Source organism: Citrus sinensis, chromosome 2 (assembly GCF_022201045.2).
Source record: "Citrus sinensis cultivar Valencia sweet orange chromosome 2, DVS_A1.0, whole genome shotgun sequence".
Lineage (NCBI taxonomy): Eukaryota > Viridiplantae > Streptophyta > Magnoliopsida > Sapindales > Rutaceae > Citrus > Citrus sinensis.
The window spans coordinates 24,463,041-24,487,643 of NC_068557.1; the positions used below are offsets into that span (position 1 = coordinate 24,463,041).

A 24,603-nucleotide genomic window follows, 5' to 3' on the forward strand; every position below is an offset into this window, starting at 1 on the left:
AAGCACAATCTCCCTAATAATTAATTGGCTTGTCTTGGAAATATATCTTATGATCCTCCATACCAACTGCTAATAAATTAATGCATGGATAAAGTTTAATAAATCCGAAACAGATTGCCCGTTCTCTTTCAATAGAAAAATAAATCAGATTCTTATAAGGCAAGTAGGCAGCTAAACACAAAGATAATGCATTGTTATTAAAGTACTTCGGGTGACTCAATATGAATCATGTGATTTAAACACTGTGAGGGGATCAAAGTCGATCACTAGGCAGGTGCAATTATCAATTCAGCTGTTAATTAATAAATGATGAATAACATAAATGTCAACTACCATGAGATAATGGTTTATATTTTTTTTAAGAAATGACGATTCTTACAAGAAATATATTTTCTTCTTTTATTTCTTTTCTGATGGGTAGGTGATTCGACATGAAATGTATACGTATAATAGCATCTACGAAGATATCAATCTCAATTGAGCAAGTGAGATTTTGAATTCAACTCTCTTCGAGAGATATTTCTTTTTCTTTTATTTTATATTTTTCAATATCTCTTCATATATAAAATTTTTAAAAAAATCTACGTAATCCGAGTAAAATTGCAAGTTATATAAATATATTTATATAGCCACCATGAGAAGTGTCCTTTCATTTGGGAGGGGCAAATATGAATTTAATCTAACCGATGGTCAAAACTCGAAAAGATGTCAATTTCTTAAGATTTACAAAATCTAATTAGATTATGATTTGAAAAATATTTAAAAACACTTCTCCCCTACCACGACGCGTTATCTGTAGAGTGATTTTAACAGAAATTAGAGATTTTTTTTTAACAATTCACACGGAATAAAAATAATAATAACAACGATTAAAAAAATACAGAAAAGCTACAGCCTCGGATGTGCTATTAATTAGAACTTAATAAGTGATCAACACCAACTCCTATACAATAATTATTGAATCACGCCGACTTTCCATGAAAATACAAAAATAAGTCATACAATCAGTGCTGATAGTGACCCTTACTCACCACAGATCGTATAATTGATTCACAATTTTCCAAGCGACAAAAGGACGATAGTGAAATAAACGATTTGGTAAGACATTTGGACATCAATGGTAACGCGATATGATCTATAAATGAAATCTCAAAAATATGAAATGATCACAGTATTGGATCCATCATAAGAAATTAAGAAAGTTAAAGAAGAGAGAGATCTCATACAAACTTTAGATTTAACACATGAAATAATCACAGTAGTTAATAAGAAAGTACAAACATCAGCAAAATATCATATTTACAATTAATCTTCATCAAGTTGAAATACAGTCATGAATGATAGGTGTGTATGCCTGAATTCTGCCTATATTTGTTATCAACAGAAATAATTCCACAGAAAGCCAGAATTTACCATATTTTACATATCTCAAGTGTCATACAGAACAGTGGATACAATAATTATAGTTTGATTCTTCCTCGCCTTACAATTAGTACATCGCTATCCTTTGTGTCGATGAGGAGTGGTGATAACCACCTACAACTGCTTTACTAGAGTTGATAATCTAGATGGGTATGCAGGCATAATAGTATATTATTAGTATCCTGAGCAATTGAGATGGACTCGAGCCAATAATCAACCTCCTCTGGCCCCAATAGCACCCGCTGCTCTTTGAACATTCATATAGAAGCTTCTTTAACATACCAAGCAGAGATGATAACTGATATACTGAACTTCTTAGGTTTTTTATTCCTCTATGTATAATTGAGTATTTACACACACACACACGCACGCACACATATGTACGGCTGAAAGCCTACAGGCTTACAAAATTCAGCTTTTGGAAAACAATGGGGAAAGGACTTACAAGTGATTTGTCTTACTTTTTCAATAGATTAGGAACATCCTCTCTGGAAGTGACAGCAGCTGGAGAGGTAGAGAAACCATTTTGCTTGTTCAATTCGAGTTTTTGATCTGCTTTCTTACTTCTCTTTTCATCTTCATTGCAATTACTGGGAGATGATGACCCAAATATCTGCACCGTTAAGCTTCCAACTACATGGAGATGAAAACACTTGTCAGCACACCAATAAGATGCACATAGATATGCCTCAATTTTGGAAGGAGAAGTCCTCATTCAGAATCTGAAGATGCCATCAGGTTTTATGGTAGAGGCTAGAGAGTAGAGAGTGGTTGTGGTGGTAATTGTACTCGGAATTCAGCTAGTGGTCTGAGTCAAATTGTTGTGTGCAAAAAAAAAATCTGATTTTCTTCAAACTTGTACAGAGATTATTTAACACTGTCTGAATGCATTGGGGTAATATTTTCCATCCCCTCAAAAAATAGATATGATCCTTCAGTGTTTTTACAGTTATCATGGTGCAGCAAGCAAACAACAGAAGAGAGTCACAGAAACCGGCCAGATTTAATCCAGAGGAAAATAAATTTGACAAATTTGAGAAGGGGACAAAAAGGAAAGAATATGACTACATGCATATCCAATTTTGTATGTAAAATTTAAGAAATATAAAACCACTCTTACCTAACACAAGAGCAGCACCAAGCCAACCAGTTGCACCCCACCTTTCACCAAGGATGAACCACGCAAAACCAGCACCCCAGACGGGCTCCAACCCATATATTATTGCTGTCTCTGTTGCTGACACATCACGCATTGCAGCCATCTGCAAAGTCGACTAGTTTTTTACGAAAAAACTTCCAGAAATATGTTTCATATGGAAAGATTAATTAAAAATGTTTTATTACTAGTAGAAAATACGGAATGTGAGATCTTCCGGATGTTTCCTTTCTTATTTTATTTTTTCTCATTTAAAGTAATTCAAGTTACAAATTAAAAACCGAAACTTGGGAGCATAGGACTAAAGATACAGGAAAAGACCTCTGGAATTTACAGCTTTTGTCAGGATACTAAAATTAGATGAAAGGAAAATACGGAATGTGAGATCATCCAGATGTTTCCTTTCTTCTATATTTTTTTCCCCCCTTCATTCAAAGTAACTCAAGTTATGAAAATAAACACCGAAACTCGGAAGCACAGGACTAAAGATACAAACAAGAAAAGACCACTGGAATTTACAGCTTTCCTTGGGGTACTAAAACTAGATGAGAAAGACCAAAATAGTGAGTTAAGCTATAATACAAAACACATTACTCTGAAAGCTGGGGGGTTTTGCCTCATCAGTCCAATCTACAACTTGAGGCTTCCATGAAGTCAAAGGCGCTCAGGAAGCCAATTTGAGTAGCAGAAATAGAATGATATCATCATAAGGGAGAATGAGAAGAAAATGTGTACCAAAATGCCCAAAAAGTTCTTTTAAACTTGAATTTTCTCACCAGAACCTTAAAGAACATACCTAAAGTGTGTGGCATGTACTTTAGATATAGGGGTCTATCTTGTAAAAGAACGATGCAATGGTTGTAGATGGATGAGGTGATCAACACTGACAGATTTGGCTTCGAAATTAGAAATGAAGAGAAAAGACTGGCTATGTGTTAGTAGAAATACGAAAGAGGAAGTGGTGGGGAGGAGTACGATGTGATGTTTAATAGAGATTGACAAAACTAGAGTTAGGAAGGAAAATCAAGGTTCTGCTGCTGATTCAGAAAAAGAGCAATGTACAATGAATTTGGAGAGACTGGAGAGACGAAATAAAAGCCCCATAAAAGAATAAAGAAGCGAGAGAAAAGGGATAAAACTGAGCAAAACGCCTTCCAGAGACCAAAATAAATGATGGTCAATCATAAATCAAAACCTATATCAGAGTTCACAGGCTTATATAAAACTTCTTTCAGTTATCCTAATAAGATATGCATTCCCAAGAAACTAGTGATCTAGAAAATCTTAATCCTCAAAACTTAAAATCGAGCAACTTAACACAGGATGAAGTATCCTGAATTTGCAAAAGCTGCACAAGTAAATACTTGTAACTGCTAAATATTTACCCTGCAATTAATCATCAACTATACAAAGACCCTCAACTCAAAGCATCTAAATTACTAAATCTTAGAATTATGTAGAATCTAGCACAAAAATCTTCTCTCCATGGGAAATTTCAATACCTCTATCCATAAACATAACCCTGTTGAGAATATGCCTGTGTAAAGTGCAGGTATCCATGGAAATGCAACCATCCAATCCCAGAACATAGTCCACGTCCAAGATGATGGGTCAGAACCCTGGGTGCCACCAAGCGAGCCTCCAATAAAATACCAGACTGCTGACAACAGAGCAATAACGCATACCTGAATGCATAACATTGATCAACCAATGCACGAAGACGAACACAGCATGGTTTTGATGAACACAGCATGGTTTTAACTAAAAACATATTTAGAATATACTAACCTCATATCCTAGGAGGGGCAAAAAGTCCTTTTTATTCGTGCTCCTTGAAATGTGCTCCGTTCTTAGCATATGGATTCCAAAAAACACTGCACTTAAGAAGTTTAACAGATCTCCAACCTGAATTGTTATAGAACATATTATTAGAACAAAGATGAAAGCTATATTTAGTTTTAAGTCTTTGAAAGTATACTAATGCATACAGTTGGTTCGTCATCAAATGAACTAAGAAACTTATGCGAACAGAGAAACAGCTCATAATTAAGAACACACGTACACTTGGAGGAGATCCACTGGATTCCAGCAATGCAACTCCTAAGATAGACATAACAGCACCAAACCAGGTACGAGCAGGAACTATTGCTCCTAACATACCATCAAGCAAGGGAACAACTATTACCTGATAAATTCAGGTAAAATATGCCATAAATGTACCTTTGAAGCTCTGCAGACAACAGGGAGCTTTCTTTGATAAGGTTAACAGATTAATCGAAAAACTTACGGTGAACATTGAAATGAATGAGGCACGTCCAGCATCGGAAGTTTCAAGTCCAAGTGCCTGCATTAGGTATCCTAGACTAACCCACACACCCAATTCAAACCCAGCATTTCGGGTATGAACCTCATCTCGTGCTCGCAGAACAAACGGAATGAATGGGATTGCAGACAAAGCAAATCTGACAACAGTGAAGGCTGATGGATCTGTGATCGCTTCAACCTCTTTTATAACTGGAATGTTACTAGCTACAAGAAGAAAGGGAAGCAAAGTTAAAATTGCGAGCAGTGGATACTGGATGGATTAGAATGAACGAAAATACACTGGCACTAATTATGGCTGTTAGTTAATTAGAGAGAAAAATATAGCATTTTGCCAGACTTAAAATGAATGAATGCAGGCAACCACGTGTGCCTATGCATCTATGATGCCTGCCTAATTGACTATGAAATAGATTGATAAACTTAACTAAAATTCATTGATCAAAACCAGTCATTTTCCTCAATTTTCTTGGCAACCAAACAGAAGCAGGCTTACCGTAAACAACGGTGATGGCATTGAGGAGAATGATGCTCCTAACTTTCTTAGAGGCAAATAATATCCTGCGCCAAAGAGATCGCTTTCCAAAGAGAGACTTGAAACCCCAAGCTCGAACTCCATCCTTGGAGTTGGAGACCGAAGTAACGTCGTTTTTTGAATTGCAATAAGCAACTGTATTTGGTTTCGAGCTACAAGCTGTAGCGGAATCAATCCACTTTCTCGGTCTCGAAACTGATTTAGTGCAAGTAACAGAAGAAAAATCGGAGTCGTGCAAAGCAGTAGCGGTAAAATGAGGTCGGTTAACGTAGTGGCACTGGCAGCAGATGAAAATAGACGAATTGGAGGGAACAGTAGAGAGGTCAGCCGTAGAGCAATCTGAAGCTATCTTCGTTGACCATCTTGATAGAGTTAGAGAGACCGGAGCCGTTGTGGCCATATCTTGAGTTGAGACTGCGGGTGAGAGCAGTCTCTCTGCTTCTCTCTTCAGAGATCTTGTCGACGCCGAGTTGAATGCTACCACGTAAGCAAAAAAGTTTCAGATCTTTTGGCGATTCGAGTGAGTGTGATACTCGTGTCGGATCTTCGTTGGATGATTACGAGGTTTGGTAAATAGACAATAAGTCATAAAATTACAAATTCTAACCAAAGTTGGTGAGAATGGTTCGATACTCTCACTCTTTAAAAGAGATTAAAAATTTAAGTTTCACTCGTGTGTAAAGTTATTATTTTATTTAGTACTTTATTTTTTATGGACCGATCCGAATGAGAATTGGTTTAAATTATAATATGAGACTTAAAAATATCTCCCACAATTAAGATCCGCCCAATAGCACCTCCTGCTCCTAGTTCAGAAAAAAAAATTACAAATTCCAAGTCTCGGTTTGTGAACGGAAATTGAAGTGAAAACGCGTATTAATAATGGCAATATCAAGAAAAATAACAACGGGGAGACTATTTTTTTTTTTTTTGAAAAGAACAACGGGGAGACTATGACATAAGGGAGAAGGAGCAGTTTTAATTTTTTTTTTTTCTAATAACGATGACTAATTAGTCGTATCAGAATAATTTTATTTGGTTTTGTCAATTGGCATGTTCGTGGAGAACAACAGAACAGGTGAGGCGTTACTCGTTAGTGGCTGGCGTATTCTGACCTTATGCTTGCAAGAACTATGAAACAAGGAACACGTTGTCATATCTTCAGGAGTTGCGTTCATCTTTTAACCTTTTATTGTTGCTTTGCTTGCAACGAATTTGATATCTCTATATTACCCTTTAAGCCGAAAATATAAAGTCACCTCAATTCAAAATTTTGAAGAGATGTGAGATTAAAAAATTGATCTAAAAATTATCCACTTTCGTTAAATTCAAAAAAAAGGTAAAGCTGACCACTAGAGCTAGGCCCAGTAGTTAAAGTTACTCCCTCACAGAAAAGTGATTCGAGCTTCCACAGACCCAGTGGTTAGAGCTACTATCTCACAAGTGTGAGAGAATTTGTTTAAGTTCCCGCAGATGTATTATAAAGGTTTAATTTAAATTTCTTTTCTCAAAACTTGAGTAAAGAAAGTTTTTCTCTCAGGAGGGGAGTTGACGTTCCTCAAATATTTGAGAGGATTAAAAATCTAAACAACTGGTCTCAGTAATTATATAATTATAAATATGATGAGCAATATTCTCCTAAAAAAAATGTAAAATGTAACGCTATTAATGCACGCGGCAAATTAGACTTTTCCTACATGTAGAGGTCTCGAACGGGTATATCAGACAGGGTTCAATAATTTTTTTCTGGGCTTTTCAGAAGGGCTGCCTAGCCCATTTTATATTTGATACAATCAGTTTTTATGAAAACAATGCGATCTCCATGCGATCTCCAGGAATAGAGCTTGGAGTAAATCTCTGTTGGGGGAGGGTTCAAACTACATGTGTTAATCGGAAATTGATTTTAGACAGTTTTTCCATTTATAGTTATGGTGCGGTTGGCAGGAATTTGAGAATTTTGCTTGTAACTACAGTAATTTTGAATTGATTGTTTTGATTAATAATTAAGCTACTTTTATAAGTGAAAAATAAAATAAAAAAACAATTAACAAGATAAAAATTGAAGAGCTTGTTCAAATCTTATCATACTTTGAAAAGTTATTACTATTAGTTTATTATTATTGAATATACACTAAATTTTTAAACTTTCAAATATGTTTATTGAATTTAACTAAAGACACGTAGATTCAAAAAAAATATATGGTCTTAAAAAAAATACTACAATAACTTAGCATACCCTCTTAAAAAAAGTTTGTCATGCTTTTTTTAATGCACAGCCCACTGTATGACACAAATCACATGTTGAGCATGGCATGGCAAGAGTCTGAGCCCGCATAGACCTTTTTTTGACAGGTCGAGCTGGCGCGGCATGCCTCATTGGCCGTCTCTACTCTTGCTCATGCATGAGCATAATGACACATGAGCAATCTAAAATGGTGGTTCTGCACTTTAAAGTTGAAATTCAGAGCTCCATTTCACATTTTCACTTATCTTTCATGTCTTAGAATACAAGCGTTCATGTGCGTAGTAATTACTAATTCACGGAAAGATCTCTTAAGCTTTGTATAGTATTATCTATGATCGGATAAAATCAAATCAACAGCATAATCGTCTTTTGGCGAAATAATAAATTTCTACTGAGATTAGGGAAGGGGCCGAGGCCAGGGCCAGGGCCAGGGTTTGGTTTGCATTAATGTATTGTTTTCCAAATTCATTTTGTCATTTTCATTGTTTAAAAATCATTATTGACGGTTTAATCCCTTTAAAATTAAAGATGTCAATACAACAAATTCCATTTACCCATGATTCACTGCTTAGGATAAGAAGACACTACAGCCCTTGTTGATTTAATATCGAAACCGGTAAACTTCCTCTGCCCTGAAAATTCCAAGTTGCTCTCACTGTCTGTACATTCTTCATAAAATATACTGCTGCTCTTTTTTTTTTTAAAAGAAAAAAATTAATGGCTAGAGTCACTTCATATTTTTTCTGTAAATTGACATCTGGTTCATAATATTAACTGCTCATCACTTTAGTCTTCAAGTCCACCCACTTTGCCTATTTCACTACAGAGTACATAAACTAGAACCACTCCCTCACAAATGTGAGGGAAGTGGTTCGAGCCTTCGCAGATGCATTGCAGGAATTTAATTTAAATTTTCTTTCTCAGAGTCCCAGAATTTAAGTGAAGGCATGAGTTTTTCTTTCAGAATGGGAGTTGACGTCTCTCGAATATTTGAGAGGGTTAAAAACATGAGCGGTGTCATATCAAAATTAATGTAAACGAGTCTCAGTATTTATATAATTGTAAATATCTTAAGCAATAGGTCTCATTCAAAAATAAAAAAAAAGTGTCCTTTCATGCCCATATGAACAGGAAAAGTAATTAAAAAAATTGAGAGAACTCGAAGCAGCTCCGGTCAAATTATTGTTTTCAGTTCCGCCACACTCTAAAAAATAAACTTCAAATAGGCTTTGGAGTGAATTACGTATGGTACAAACTCCAAGGGCTTTGCCTTAACAGCCTGATATTTTGTTGTCACGTATTTGTAGGATATTGCAAAAGGTCAATATTTCCTGTAGCAGCTGCTTGACCATATATTTATTACACATAATTAAATCATTGATAGACGGGCGGCTGGTGGTTCTGGAAATGAAACTCTTAATTGGATTGATGCATTTCTTCTTCAAGTTCTGCAGAATGCACACAATATTTGACGTTCTTATCAAAGATTTCTAAGTAGGCACAATTAACACACGAAAATTTTCCTTTTCCTTTCTTAATTCTTCAATTTGTTGTGTGGAAGAATTGAAATAAAAATATTCGGCAGAAACTAACGGTATCCGTGGCATAGTACGTTCTTGAGAGCAAGCAGGAATACGACCTGCATTGATTAACATTAATTCAAAAATTTTTAGGTGGTTGATGTTGCAATAAATTTAGCCATTCCAGCTGACAAATTTGGACCGTTCGTGGGACACTTTAATAGATCGTGCACTCCAAACAGGTGATAGCAATGGAAATATCAAAGCAAAGAAGATTTTGAATATGCTCATCAGAAAAAAAATGATAAATTGCAGTGCCAGAAGCTTGGTGGGTGGAAGCAATAAACAAGAGTACGTTTCATGGAAGTTTTACACAGAGAGAGAAATGAGGGCTAGTTTTAGTCTCATTCATCATCACATTTTGTTTTAATTCATTGCGGAGATTTAAATGCATCATTATGGCTCCAAGCAAACATTCATTTCACGGGGAAATAAATACTATTTCCCCGGCTTGTTGCACTTAATATTATAAAATCTTTCACATCATTTCTCATACTTTGCACAGAATCTTTTGAACTCATCAAAATAAAATTATAAAATTACATTATTAATATGAGAAATATCTGCCCCTTTTCTCCAGCCATTTTAAGGGCTGACAAAGCGAATTCCAAGGAAGTTTCCAAAGCTTCTTTATAGATCTCACCTTGAGATCATGAACTTTGTTTTGTCAATAGCTGACACTGGGACAGCAAATAATATATAAACAAGAAATTGTACATATTTGTAATTACATTTCTTATTATTGGAATGATAGGGGTATGATTATTGGCATTTGAGGAGAATTGGGAACCATATTTATGAATTGATTAGTGACTAGTGAGTGGCCAAAAGACCTTATGCTGCACACAAAATCATGTAGCAAACATTAAAATAAAGTAATGCTACCATTAAATATGTGTTGGGAGGTTGCAGAGTCCTATCAGCCTTGAGAAAGCGTGTTAGCCTAGTGGGACAGGCATCCTCATTGAGAAACATGGACGCATTTAAGTCAAGAAAGAGAAAATAGTTAAACCAGATTGGGGCGTCTAGGAATAATCAATCACAGACTCTTTGAATTTCTCTTGAGGCCTGCATGTCCTATACTCCTATAATTTACAGCAAGACCAACAGTTTTTCTGGTGCTTCTAAAGGTTACCATACACCCGCCTCAAACTTGTTAAAGATAGTTGGTATGCTGATCAGATGCTCAAGATCCCTTCTGAGTTTGACCCAGCTGGTTTGGTTATTGATTATGGACACATCTAGGCTGCAGCTAAAGCTGTAGGGACCTAATGTAGTAATCTAAAATGTGGAAAATGCCTCAGTTTCACCATGTTCACTTGACTTCTTCCTGTCTTTGTTATTTTAGGAACCGAAGGTAAAAAGCAACACTGCCATGTAGGATGGATTTTGTAGTGAAGAAAAGTACCTTGGGATTATCTTGGCTCTTGGATGAATGGTTGGTTGATGATACATAAAAATGAATGTGACATAAATCATAATTAAATCTAAAATTCTGTCTTTATAGTAGAAATGTGAATAATATTCAAGATTGATTGATATAAGCAGCTTCTGAAATGTGAATGATTTTATATTAGAATAAATGAAAAAAGAACAGAAAAAACAAGGATTTGGGTCCAAGTTATGAGCTGCGTGCACATCATTTTGGGGGAATTAGGTGGGTTTCGTTGGATTAATTAGGTTTTGCTATCCCCATGATATTTCAAAGGGAAAAGGAAAAATGATAACAATAATAATAGAGACAGAAGGTTAAATAGTGGCCGGAAGATTTTGCAGAAAATGGAAGAGAAGTAGATATATTGGAGTAACTACAATTAAATTCAAACACATTAAATCTTTTTAACGTTGACAGGAAGAGTACAGAAGAACAACATACTGCAAACAAAGAAACAAGAGCATTAACACTAGCCTTCACCATCTTTTTTTTTTTAATATTTTTTTTTTCATCTTACACCACACTGCCCCAAACTCTTTAAAACATCACTGAAAAAGGCTAAAGCCAATGCTCTGCTCTCCGCTCATTCAGCTCTTAATTGAAAAATAATAGTACAAAAGGAAACAAAAATTAATGAACAATACAGTAACTAAAGCTGCTAAGCATTAACATACTGCACACAGAAACCAAACCTAGCTATGCCATATTAGTTATGAAGAGGATTTGGACCTGTGTGAATTATTCTCTTGTCATCTTCATATACTGATGAGCCTGGATTGTCTGCTTCTGTGTCCACCAACAGACCTGATATGCTTGGAGGAGGTGCATGGAAGGTTGATTCTGTGTTGAAAGACCTTGTTTTTCTTGCTGAAAAACTACTATACGTACCAGTTTCATCATCATGAAGAGCACAAAGCAGACCTAACAGAGAAAAAATTAAAATGACCCAGAAGAAGAAACTTGCAGCTTTAGCTCCGGCACATCTTCTTCTTCTTCCTCTTGCGCTTACAACATCTCTAGGAACTGTCATTTGCATGTATCGAGAAAATAACAACACTGCTTTAGATTTTGACCAGCCAAAGAAAGGCTCAATGGGATCTCTCAACTTGCACTATATAGTGTGAAAACGAAGACTGAAGTGAAGTGGGTTTTGGATATTTCTGATCTCTTTTTGGTGCTTTTCTTTTCTCTCCTCACCTTGGGGTCTAGTCACATGATCCTGACCCTTGATTCCTGGAACCTTCTAATATTTTCTTATTTCTGTAGCTTCTGCTGAAATCTGAATCTTTGGACTTCGCACTTTTTACTACTACTACTAGTCTCTCACTCTCTCACACCTCCAAGCTAGCAAAACTGCTTTGATTTTGTATTCTGCCTCTTGGCATCTGTTTTCTTGTTTTTTGGTTTTTCTGGTTTCAATTGTATACTATTATATTTTTTTTGCTCTCATGTTACTTGGAGAAGGTGTTGTGGGACTGTCCAGTATTAATAGCCGATGTCTCCGGAATTTAAATATTTTTTGAATGGGATTTATATAAAAGAGAAAGAAAAAAACATTGGTAAAACCAAACTTGCTTGTTTCTACTTCTACCATATATTCTTTTTCTTATTATGGCAGCAAAGTAACTCGTTTAATTAATTATTCAGAGTTTTGCTTTACTATGACTTTGTTGCCCTCTCAGCTCTTTTTTCTTCCATTTCTTTGCCTCATTGAGCTAGGATTTCACTTGTATATGCCTGTCTATGATAAGCAATCACAAATCCCATGAAGGCGATTCCACAATATTACATCACTTATATGTTCATGATAAGTCGCTTCAGTTGTGTATATATATATATATATATATAAAATATAAAAAAAAAATCCATTAAGAACATCATCGATCATATAGTGAGTAACCGGCCATGTGATACAATTGCATAAAATTTTTTATAAATAATATCAAGGTTGTGGATTCACCAAATAAGGACAACTAACAATATCGTTCTTCATAACATGACCAGCCAGCAGCGTTGCCTAAAATATCATTACACATATATTTATGTAAACGTTTATTTTTACATCATTATCATCATCATCATCATTATTATTTTTACAATATATGTAACTTCTCGACTAAATTGTTCCTTTCGAGTATAATTTAACTACTAAAGTCAAAAATCATTTTCATTCCAATTCTTCCAGCTACTATGATTACAAGACAAAAGATTGGTGATTGCTTGAGATGAGATGTCACAGCCTTGCATGTCCTCTTCATAGTTATTACGGGAACCGAGTGATGATTACTCACATTCAATTTCAAGCATTTCAGAAGAGATGAGATGTTGACTATAGCTGCTACGGCATATGGCGAATGACAGCTCACAGCTGTATAAAACGCTCCCATGACCATGATGATCAAATGAGGTCAAATTAATACATTCAAAGTTGGATAGTTGTCAACTTAGAGATCAAAGTCTTGATTGGACGAAAGAAAATTAAACTAAGAAAAAAAATACATCAATACTTCGTTATTCCATTGTTTGTTATTGGTGTAAGTTTCAGCGTCCAACACTCCTAGGGCTAAAGTGAGCTAGTCAGCTAGAGGACCAACCTAATAGACAAGAGATGAAGAGTCCACGGTCAAAACTAAGAATTTACAATTAGGGCCATAATGTAAAAACAACAAACTTTACGGAGACGAAAAAATAAAAAATTGTAAATTTGAAGGAGTTCGACATTTAAATTTTCGGAATTAAAAGAAAAAGAGCTCAATTTCTACTTAGAGAGATCACGTATACAATGGCTATACAAGTAGTATTTCTTCGCAAAGTACACATATATACGTGGCTTTTTTTGAGTAATTGTAAACATAAAATATCATAAAAATGATCAAAATCATTAGATTACATTGATAAATAAAGAAAAAAGTGAAGGGCTACCATTAAAAAAATTAAAATTAAAAAAAATGTTACCTGGCTTGTGTGCGACAACCCAATTAATGGGCGGCCTCCACAATTAATAGGAAAAAAACATAATGGATTAGAAATTAATTGAGTGCGGATACAAGAATTTAATCAACTACGCTTACGGCTAGGATTATTGGGGTATCTAATCTCATTCGCTCCCCTAGCTTTCGTCTCTCAAGTCCCAACCTACGTAATAATTATAAATCGGATAGTAGAATAAAGTAATAAGAAAGTCTCAACTGTTGTGACAATCATCAATTGGATAGTTAAATAAAGTAATAAGTAATTTTTGGTCTGTTTGAGATTGATATTGGATAGTTGTAACTTCAAAATTACAGCACTAAAGTGTTTAGTAAATACTAGCTGCTATAGCTTAGAAGTCATGTTAATATGATTTTTCACTTGTATGATGGAAAATCTATTGTATCTTTAATAATTTTGTCAAAATTATTATTTAAAATTTATATTTACTACTTATTATTAACTTTTGTTTTATAACTACATTTTTTTTTCACAATAGCTGTATTTCACCTCAATTCCAAACAGGACCTTTATATTCATCATGTAATAAATAAGTGACATATAATATTGGGACTTAAGTTGGAAATATTATTATAAAGTTGGAAACATTATTATACTTGTTATAGCTAAAATATCTTTAAAATGTTCATTTGGAAGCCATACACATTAACATAACCCTTTTACAATGCTATATAGCTCTCGCACGATCTACAGAACAGTTTGCTCAATTGCATACTCTATGTGTTCTAAATGGTCGCTTGATCTTCTAATAAATCATAGTTTAAATTTGCTTGCTTAATAATAATATAAATGATAGGTCCAAAAAAATACAAATTCAATTTTCACAGAATTGTCTATCATTTTGAATATATTTTAAATAAAATTAATGAGACTAGTCACCGTTCTTATTTTATTATATGGTACAAATTAAATGCTTGACCTAGACATTTTAATTTTTCTAATCTAATCTTGAAAGAGTTATTAAAAATAAGTTCAATTGCTAGGAGGGACTAATTTGAATATCGACAAACCTCTAACGAGAAAGGAGAAACTATATATATATATATATATATATAAAATTAAAAATTAATATAATTTTTTTAACACAATTTAGTATAAAGTTTATTTATTTGTTTATTTTTTGCCTCAATTTAATATAAAGTTAAAACCTCCTACTTGCGGGGGAAAAAAAAAAGTGTTGTTATTATTGGTTGCGGGCCTGGGCCTATAACTGCTCCGTGGTGTCCGAATATTGCGCAACAAGTTTTGTTCGGCAGATTTCCACCTCCCCGTGGGCTAAGTTCGAGCTTGTGCAAACATGTCCAAGAGAAATACACAACAGTAGTCATTGATATCCTTTTGGCCTTTTTTTTTTTTTTTAAATGACATTGTCAAATTATTAGATGAATGTCTCCCAAACAAATAATTATTAGATGAATGTGATGCAATATAGCATACTGTTTTCGTTACAAGAAAATTATTTGATTAATTTTCATTGCTGAAAAGCATTTGTGTTGAAACCAACCAAACGATAGTTCAAATTTTTTAATTTGTAAAATAGTTAAAGAAATAATTTTACGTTGGTGGATTAAACAATTTGATACGTAACAAGTCGTTGAGAAATAAAGTTTAATCCAATCGGAATATGACAAAACGTAAATGGATTGAAAGCCATTGAATGAAACTACTTTAAAAGAACATATTGCATCCAGACTCAATTACAATTTATTCATGAAATAAATTGACACATAACAAACGTTACTCATTGGATTTAAAATTGTTTAATTAAATTACATCAAAACAACGTGTTGTAGTGTAATTCAAAAATAATTAAAGCATCACATCATATTTCATGTCTGAACTACAATAACAAATTCAATTTAAATTTAATATGATAATTACAATTTTTAACATATCATACAAATAAATTAAAAAAATTGAAAAATAAAAAATTAATAAAAAAATCAAGTCCTAATGGGCCAGCCCATACCACTACCTGTGCTGTGCCTGTCCCTTGGGCCTAAAACATCAGCCCAGCACGGCCCATCAGTTGGCCTGCCGTGCTCACATGCCTTATTGCAGTGCGGTCCTACTGCGTCCCTGAAGGAACACGTACCGTGCCCATTGACCCAAAGGACGGCGTTGTCTAGATCGACCTCTAAGCCCAACTCAGTTTGCAATCGAACTAATTGTTATTGTTGATATGGTGTTGACTTAAAATTCATCTCCCCTCTTCCCATTTAGAGCTTTTTCTTTATTCATTTAAATAAAATAAAATAAATCAATCACAGCACACCACAGAACGAAGATTGAAGGGACACAATAGGAATAGTGCTTTGTTAATGGAATATGCTGAATTGAAAATTTGACTTTATTAAAAGTGGCCGCCACAAAATAAAACATTCATCATAAAACACAAATGTCGACCTAATTACACATATATTTTTGGAAAAATTTTCATTACCAGTTAGATTGATTTGTTTTATCCAATAAGATATGTGTTAATTAAGTGCTCCCGGGTATTATAAATTTTCTAAAAAGTGCATACAAAGATATTTATCTTTGAATTTCACTCATAACAAAATTAGAGAAGGATTTCATATAAATAATTTATTATTTAAAAAATAAAAATAACAATAAAGGTAATACTTTAGGGCTTGATTCATACTTGTGGAAGCTTAGCTTAAAAACTAATAAAAATATATATAATATATTTTTTATTTTTATTATTTAAAAATTCATATTACTGTATATTATCAATTTTTTTTCCCATAACCGTCGAGTACTTCTCTATACCAAACATGTTTCTAATTAATCATAATCCAATTCATAGATAAATAAATAAGATTAGATTCCATAATCTAAAATTCTAAACCTTAATTAACTGTCATACGAAGGAATCCAAGTCAAGAAGGAAATTATTGAACAGTTTAGTTGTCCACGTAAGTGGCACACTGACACAGAATGGCACAATTTTATTGGAGAAAAAGAATATGCCCAAAGTGAAATGGGAATTTTGGGAAGATTCGTGACACAATGCGCATCTCCGGGTTTCTCTTTTGTTTTTGTCTTAAAAAATAAAAATGGTTCACTTTAAATGACTTGACCGCCTGCTTTCTTCTCTAACTCAGTCACTCTACCTATATATATATATATATATATATATATATATATTCATATCATTTCAGTTCAACCCCATCTTAACTCTTCAGCATTTTCAGGTATCTTTCTTTCTGTTTTCTCTCTAAATGCACCAATTGCATTTGCATGTGTCTTATTTCAAATTTCCATCTGTATTTCTTTTTTCTTTTTTTAATAAATCAATTGATCGTCCAATATGTTGTGTGAACTGGGGAAGTTGCCTTTTTTGCTTGAATTAAATGGGCCCATTTGAGATTTTATGGTTAGCTCAGAGAAATTCCCTTGTTAACTTGTTTGCGAAGTATTGAATTCATGATAAAACGTGACAAAAAAAGGGACTGCTGGCTTCTGAGTTCCTAATTTGAAATTTTTGAATGCTGATGATATCTTTTGGAAATTACTCTCGTTTGAACCTATTTTTTGGCAAGACAAATAGTTAATTGGGTTTGTTCGAATAATCTGGAAATTTACAATTTTTTTTTTGGGGGGGTTGGGGGGGAAGAATTAGTCAAGAGCTTTGAAATTGAATACCAGTGATCTAGTTGAGTATCAATTTGTTCAAATTGCTTAAACGGATTTACTCATCGTGTTTATTTTTGTTACCCATTGGACTATCTCTATTTTGCTTAGATAGAAGTTGTTTGGTTTTTTATTTTATTTCCTCAACTTACTGTAATTTCATAGTAATTGTCTTCAATAAAATTGAATTTACGATGAGATGTTATATCCTATTATTATCTTTGCATGATATGTTTTGTGGAGTCAGCTTTGTTCATTGATTTTGGTTTTGTCAGAATACTGGCTGTAGTAATTCAACTTTGTCTTCTGGTGGTATAGAAATTGAGCTGAACAACTATTTGCTTCTGGCACACTTCTTCCTTCGGATGCCAGCAAGGTATTGCTGGCAATAAAGAAAATTTGATTTGCACCTCGAAAACTTTATGAGTCTAGAGAGTACATTGAATCGTACTAAAGCCCTTGACGGTGTTCGCGGGGTGCATGTGGTGCCTCATTCACCATTTGCATTAAAGGAAATTACTGAACATGAAGACTATGAGTCCACTTGTAAAAGTTCGTTTATTGGAGCCAATCAATTTCTGTTAATGCAGTAAGTATAAAAGAAACTTTTTCCAGGAACATATACTTAATAAAGTAATGCTTATTTGATTGTCAAGTGTAATAGTTCAGATTTCCTAGAATTTTTATTTGAATACATGCAAAATTGGTGTTATTGCAACCTCAATGACTTACTGCTTACATGTACTCCAGACGAGCATGGCAGCAAAGACCATCATGTTTGAGGCCCATTCGGGGTTGTATTCATGGTATTATATTATAAATCATTCCATTTTTCTTCTGAATGTTCTCTGATCTCTTATCTAAGAATATACACCTGCGTCAGCCATTTCCCTCTTTTGTCAGGTGACTTGCATCTCTTAGAAAGAGTTGCAAATGTGCTGACATCACTTCCTTTTATTGCTCTTGGACTCCAGACCCCTAGGTAATATTCCTCTGTAATTTGATTGATAATCGCAACAACAGTATAATATTCCTATTATGTCTTACCAGTTACTTTGTATATAGGAAGAATCTGAATATGACACTTTATGCTAATTCATTGGTTGGAGTTGGAGTTACGTCAAGTTTGTACCATTCCTCGAGAGGCAAACTAAGGAAGTATTTGAGATGGGCTGACTATACCATGATAGCCACAGCCACAGTGGTAGGTTAATTCTTACAACTGTATCTTCACTTCTCTGTAGTACCATGAGTGTACATTGTTTTAGACTTCCTCTTATCGCTTTATAACTTCCCCTCGTTGTGCAACTTATGAATGCTTGTGCTTCTGATATGTCCTCTTTTATTACTTGCAATTTAATTTCTTCCTATTCCCACTGTATTCATACTTCTACCCTCCCCAGTGGCTTGGCTGAGTGGGTTTCAAGCAACTTTCTTTGGCTGGCCACTGAGCTCAGATTATGGGGAGGTAGTGGGCTAAAAATTAACTTGGGCTTTGCCCATGCCCCCATCTTTTTTTTTTTTTTTTTTGGGGGGGGGGGGGGGGGGGGAATATCCTTTAACCTCATTGGACTTTGCTGCATTGAGTAAAATCAGTAGTGCCTGTCTTGTATTCTTAATAATTGTTTTGTCTATTCTTGTAGTTAACTAAGCATATGAGAATTTCTTCGTTCTTTTCACAATATTTTTGCTGCTTGTGCAATACATCTCTAATCGACTAATCCTCAGATGGCCTGCTATCTTATTCTCTGATTTGACTTTTGATCTGATTTTCTAAGTTTACTGTTTATTTAATTGTTTTCATTAATGAGTAATAAAGTTTGTGCTACACATTGCCCATTTTTATTGAGTGCTAAATTAAATCAAATAAATTTTAATGCAAAACAAGGTTGACTTGTAGTTTAAGGGTCTAATCACCCGGTTGCTAAGCATCTTATTTTGTAAGTTGTGTGTGTGTGTGCGCGCGCGCGTTTGACATCAAAAAAATAAAAGCAAACACCGAACAATGCTTAGTTACTGATTTAGGTTAACATCTGCTGGATTGAAAAAAATCAAAACCATTATTCTGAAAAAGAGGTAAAAGGAAACGAGAGAGAAAATGAACAAGGACTGTCAATTTCATAGTTTAGCGGACCAAAGTGCATGTGGCTTATGAAGTTTGAATCACTTAGAACTAATTACTGTTGTGCATGTGGCTTGTGAAGTTTGAATTACTCAGAACTAATTACTGTATCTAGTGATATAGATATTGCATTGATGATTCTTTCTTGATAAGGGCACAATCTCTTCTAGAATCCTGTACTTTTACCATCATTGGTTACTGAAACTGAATTCAATTGGTAAAACCAATAAAGGTGCACAGTTTCTGCTGCATATAATTAGTTCACCTACCTACATCTTGCTTTAAGTTTCTCAGTTCTCTCTTTAGGATACAAGTTTAAACCTAAAGAACCTATTTGCAGTGTCTTTCAAGGGCACTCAGAGATGAGAACCCAAAGATGTTGATGGCAGCATCTGCATTGGCTCTACCTATCCAACCTCTGATGGTTTCGGCTGTTCACACCGGAATGATGGAGGTAAATAGCCTATTCTTTACACCAAGTTGATAGTGTTATTTACAATTTAGCATTCCTTTTGAAAGTTGTTGATTTGTAATTCCCGCATATGGAGGTGACAAATAACAGAATATATCTTGTTGTTGAAGATGTAGTAGTTATTATCAATTATTTCCCCAACTTTATTTAATGTATGAACATATATTAGAATATGTTGTTTATTCAGTGTAGCTTAACTAACACATGTAAAAAGATGTTTATATTCAACTCTACGATATCATGAAATTACAAAACTATTAACTGTCAAGGTTTACCTACCACTCGTTTTAGCATGATGCTGCAATCAAAAGACAGTTTGGCCTTCGCCAAGTTGATTGGCATGCTTCTGCCAAGTTGATTGGCATGCTTCTGCCAAGTTGATTGGCATGCTTCTGCCAAGTTGATTGGCATGCTTCTTATCTTACAATCATCATTGTGCCATTTGTTTCACGCGCCTTGAGCTACTGACTGGATTTCTTATGAAAAATTCCATTCTTGGCTCGAATGAAAAATCATGTAGCTATAGTTGAGTGATTGATGAACTTAAGTTTTTTATTTACTGAAATTATGTACCTTAAAATTTGTTCTTTCCAGGTAGCATTTGCAAAGAGAGCGTTAAATGATCCAAATCTGAGGGTGGCACACACTGTGCATAAGGTTTCATCATTGCTCGGAGGAGTATTTTTCATTGCAGATGATGTCTTTCCCGAAACTCCATACCTTCATGCTGCTTGGCATCTCGCTGCTGCTGTTGGTGTAGGCACTTGTAACAAGCTTCTAGAGTAGTGTATATATAACCCAGATCAATTACTTATGATTCAATTGAGGAGAAAAGCTGCACATTCTTCATGAAGGCCATAATGGCTGTGATTCTGTTACTTGTAAGCCATCAGAATCATTTAAGGAAGAACAGAGAAAACTGTTGTCATGGATTAGCATCTGTAGTTTAGTAATCCAACAGTCGTTCGGTTAATTTTTTGTTTTTCTCCTCCCATTGTAAGTAGGAATTATGTATTTAAGTTATCCAATCCAAGAACGTAGTATTTTTCTGTAAACCAGTGGTTATTATGTAATTGAATTTATTGGGCAGTAAAAAGAGGGGGAAAAAAAAATCTCTCTTTGTAGTTTGGAAGGGAGCAGTAATATAATTGTAGCCAAGTTTGTATGCTTCTCCGAAAGCTTAGGTAGCATATGTACTTTTCAATTTGAACACATTCATTTGAACACGTAAATAATTCAACCATTGTACAGGATATTACAAGATATAATTGATCATTTAACTAATAGGCGATTATCAGCTAATTACCACGGAGACGGAGAGGGATGTATATATACCTCTTAACATTTTGAATCACCAGTCAAACTTTGATTGCTTAATAATAATTATTAAGCATCTAATGTGTCACAAGTTGAAGTATTTAACTAAATAAAATGTGTTAATTTATGATTTTCATATTCCAATAGATAACGGGATACAACGGAGGAACCCTAAACAATCGTCTCCCCGAGTTGAACCAAAATCTTGTTACATGTGTGTGTGTGTGTGAGTGTTTGTATCCTTTTAGTAAATGAGAGAATACTGAATCTGATGAGACTTGAGCGGTTGGCCATGTTTAATAATTGCACATATTCTAGTTTGTGCAATCATACTTGCTATACGTACACAGCAGTGCAATTAGCTAATTAATCGTTCTTGTAGCCTTTTCAGAAAGAATTAAATAAAGCCGGATAAGATTAAACCTCAAAGAATTGAAACAACGTATGGTTGAAAAATAAATGTGAATGCAACAGTGTCAAGTAGTACTGTACGTAGTCTGTAGGAAAGCTGGCTAGCTAAGGCCAATGAAACATTTTCATGATTCACAATTCTATATATATACATAACACCACTTTTGCCCTAGCATTGTTTGTTTTTATATCAGAATTATATTTAATATCAATTCAGCTCTCTCTCTCTTCCAAAATTCCACGCTTGCTTCAATGTTGCTTGTAGCAGCTATCCTAGCCCGGGCATTTGCTTTTTTTCTGCTTAATTTGTCATTGTTTTCTTCACAATCACACATATTGTAAGTAACTCAGCGGCAGCGTGGTCAACTTTCTGTCACCCTTTGGCCTTTGTTCCCTTTCCTTTTTCCACTTTCTTGCGTCCGTTTTTCTAACCCAATTTCTCACTTTCTTTTTTCCTTCTAATTTCTAATGCCTTCCTTTTCCTAACTTGTGCGTCTGAGAGTGAGAGTGAGATTCAGAATAATACTATATAGCGAAAGAAATCAGCTAGCTAGCTTTATTTTTCGCCTTGCTTTATCTCCTCTAGCTCATAATGAGCGTTACTCGTGATAATCAGCTCAATAGTATCCCTGCAGATCATAATTCATCCAGTGGCACAGTAACAAGGCCTTTGATTCAAAACCCTAATGCTGCTTTTTCTCCCAAAAACACTAATATTTCTGAAGTTCCTTCTTATTATGATTTCACTTCTGAGAACACCAATCTCTTGCCCTTAAATCACCATCTGGGTATGTTTCTTCTTCTTCTTCTTTTCACTCATCTTTTGATATTCATATGTACAGTTACTTATATTCAACATTCAGAACTCTTATATACTAACTCCAATTTTTCTTTTCTTTTCTTTTTTTTTTTTTGGGGGTGGGTGCAGTTGATATTGCACCTGATCATGCGAAAAGTAGAGTAAGTGAGTTCAATGAGCAACCATTGGGGAGCTCGAGGTGGAATCCGACGCCGGAGCAGTTACTTGCTCTTGAAGAAATGTACCGACGCGGCACTCGTACACCAAGTGCTGAACAAATCCAACACATTGCTTCACAGCTCCGTAGGTTTGGTAAGATTGAAGGCAAAAATGTGTTCTACTGGTTTCAAAACCACAAAGCGCGAGAAAGACAGAAACGCCGTCGTCGGGAATCGGAGACTAATAATTCTCATCAGCAAAAACCGCATAACACTAATCATAATATTCCAGGAGACAAGAAGGACTCAGGTATGTACCAGGCCTTCATGTATTAATTAATTTATTAATCTTTGTTAATTTGTTCCGATTTTTCTTTTCTTTCTTTCTTTATTTATTTTTTTGGTAGAATCTTTGTTGTGTAAGATGAGTTTTGTTTTGAAATAGGGTTGAGAAGGACAAGTTATGATCTCGGACAGACAAAGAACTGGGCACCTTCTTCATATTCAGAGGTCTGTGTATAAAAATTTGTCTTTGTTCAATGTTTGTTTAATAAATATTCTTTCGTCAAACAGAATTAAATTACAAGTCACACTTTGATGATCAAAAGGTCAAAAGAAAGTCAAGATGATGAAGGAAGGAAAAAAGTTTGAGGCAGCAACATAAACTTTTGTATTTTATGTTGGAAAAGAAGTGGCTCAAAAGCTCCATTTGTTACTTTCTGTTGGGTCTGTTGTTATGCAAGAGTGAAATTTGATTTTGCATTTGTAATTTTCAGGAATTTGTTTCAATATATAGAGCAGAAAACACTTCTTGTGGACCACAATATGGGTGGACACAATTTGATGGGAGGGAATTACAACAGGGAAAGAGTAGTACAAACATCACAGAAGCAGCAGAGTTCATGAATGCCACGTGGCATAAAATGGAGTACAAGAAGTTACTGAAGACTGATGATCAAAATTTGAGTGGCTTTTCATTATTGGATATGAAACCCTACCAACAGGAAAATGAGGAAACTAAAACACTTGAGCTCTTCCCACTTCACAGAGATGATGATGATGATGGTAACAGTGTTAATGCTACCAAGAAAGACAACAACAAAGTGCCCATCACAGCCATAAATGATACCAACAACTTCACTCCATCAACAAGCCAGTACATTGAGTTCCTTCCTCTGAAGAACTGAAGAAATTAAAGCAACATGCATGCATGCAACAGATACTGTGCAGCTAAGCCATGTGATTGTTATTACAAGAGCACTTGTTGAAAATCACTTTCACTTTGCTGTTTATGTGGAGATGTTAATGGGTTTTAATTAGTTTGTCATTTTGTTGGAAATTGAGACTATTTATTTTTTCTGTTTATATCGTGTGCATGTTGCTACAGTAGTGATATAAGGGAATGTTGCCTTAAAATGAAAATGGACCATGTTGGTTTAAGCGACCAAGGTAGAATTTTGAATTTTTATTCATTTATTTTCTACAAAGAATATTAAACAGCTTTCTGTTTTTTACAGGCTTGTCTATTTCCTTGGCCTTGTTTGAGTATTGATAGAGAGAGAGAGAGAGACGGTAGTGGCTAGTGGGACTGTGGGAGACTTGGAATATGAGAAGGATGTGAAACAGTTTGATGTTGAAGTAACCTAAATTTTGGACTACATCTTTTTGGGGCTTTTTAGGTATATATTCAGAGCTTATGTATGTTTAATTTAATATTACCTCGTTATTGATAACTTAATTTGCAATGTCAACATATATACTATACACCCTTTTTGCCTTTTGAGGAAATAAGGAAAAACAAAGTCACATCATAATAACTCTTCAATTTATTAATTCTTATACCTAAACAAGCAGTCTGCATAATGCCGTAAAGAGATTAAATTGATTCATTAAAATTAGAGGGAACATCTCCTCTGCAAGAAACCACTTTTTGTGAAATATTCTTAAGCATTTAAGAGAGTATTGAAGAAATATGGTGTTAGGAAATTTTTTGATATAA

At 34.5% G+C, this 24,603-nt stretch overlaps 3 protein-coding genes across 5 annotated transcripts; 2 read left to right on the top strand and 1 right to left on the bottom strand.

The window, feature by feature from the left end:
* Nucleotides 1–1,282: 1,282 nt before the first annotated feature.
* On the bottom strand, nucleotides 1,283–5,933 carry LOC102611927 (uncharacterized). 2 transcript variants are annotated; one of them, XM_006469124.4, is made up of 7 exons: nucleotides 5,397–5,932; nucleotides 4,866–5,107; nucleotides 4,641–4,763; nucleotides 4,367–4,483; nucleotides 4,081–4,263; nucleotides 2,543–2,684; nucleotides 1,283–2,055 (listed from the first exon to the last, which is right to left on the bottom strand). In XM_006469124.4, exons 1-7 carry the CDS (start codon nucleotides 5,833–5,835, stop codon nucleotides 1,880–1,882), a joined length of 1,422 nt encoding a protein of 473 aa, XP_006469187.1. In that variant the 5' UTR covers nucleotides 5,836–5,932; the 3' UTR covers nucleotides 1,283–1,879. The 2 variants fall into 2 exon arrangements, with proteins under 2 accessions (XP_006469187.1, XP_024951192.1); XM_025095424.2 differs by lacking the exon at nucleotides 4,641–4,763 and having other exon boundaries at nucleotides 5,397–5,933.
* A 10,799-nt stretch (nucleotides 5,934–16,732) lies between these two features.
* LOC102611631 (uncharacterized) lies at nucleotides 16,733–21,162 on the top strand. Of its 2 annotated transcripts, XM_006469123.4 has the most exons (7): nucleotides 16,733–16,886; nucleotides 17,644–17,914; nucleotides 18,076–18,131; nucleotides 18,229–18,307; nucleotides 18,391–18,529; nucleotides 19,788–19,901; nucleotides 20,514–21,162. In XM_006469123.4, exons 2-7 carry the CDS (start codon nucleotides 17,748–17,750, stop codon nucleotides 20,703–20,705), a joined length of 747 nt encoding a protein of 248 aa, XP_006469186.1. In that variant the 5' UTR covers nucleotides 16,733–16,886; nucleotides 17,644–17,747; the 3' UTR covers nucleotides 20,706–21,162. The 2 variants fall into 2 exon arrangements, with proteins under 2 accessions (XP_006469186.1, XP_015382861.1); XM_015527375.3 differs by lacking the exon at nucleotides 16,733–16,886 and having other exon boundaries at nucleotides 17,619–17,914.
* Nucleotides 21,163–21,820: 658 nt separating this feature from the next.
* Nucleotides 21,821–24,076, top strand: LOC107175670 (WUSCHEL-related homeobox 6). The gene is made up of 4 exons (XM_052434215.1): nucleotides 21,821–22,435; nucleotides 22,576–22,914; nucleotides 23,050–23,114; nucleotides 23,381–24,076. Exons 1-4 carry the CDS (start codon nucleotides 22,240–22,242, stop codon nucleotides 23,789–23,791), a joined length of 1,011 nt encoding a protein of 336 aa, XP_052290175.1. The 5' UTR covers nucleotides 21,821–22,239; the 3' UTR covers nucleotides 23,792–24,076.
* The last annotated feature ends 527 nt before the right edge of the window (nucleotides 24,077–24,603 follow it).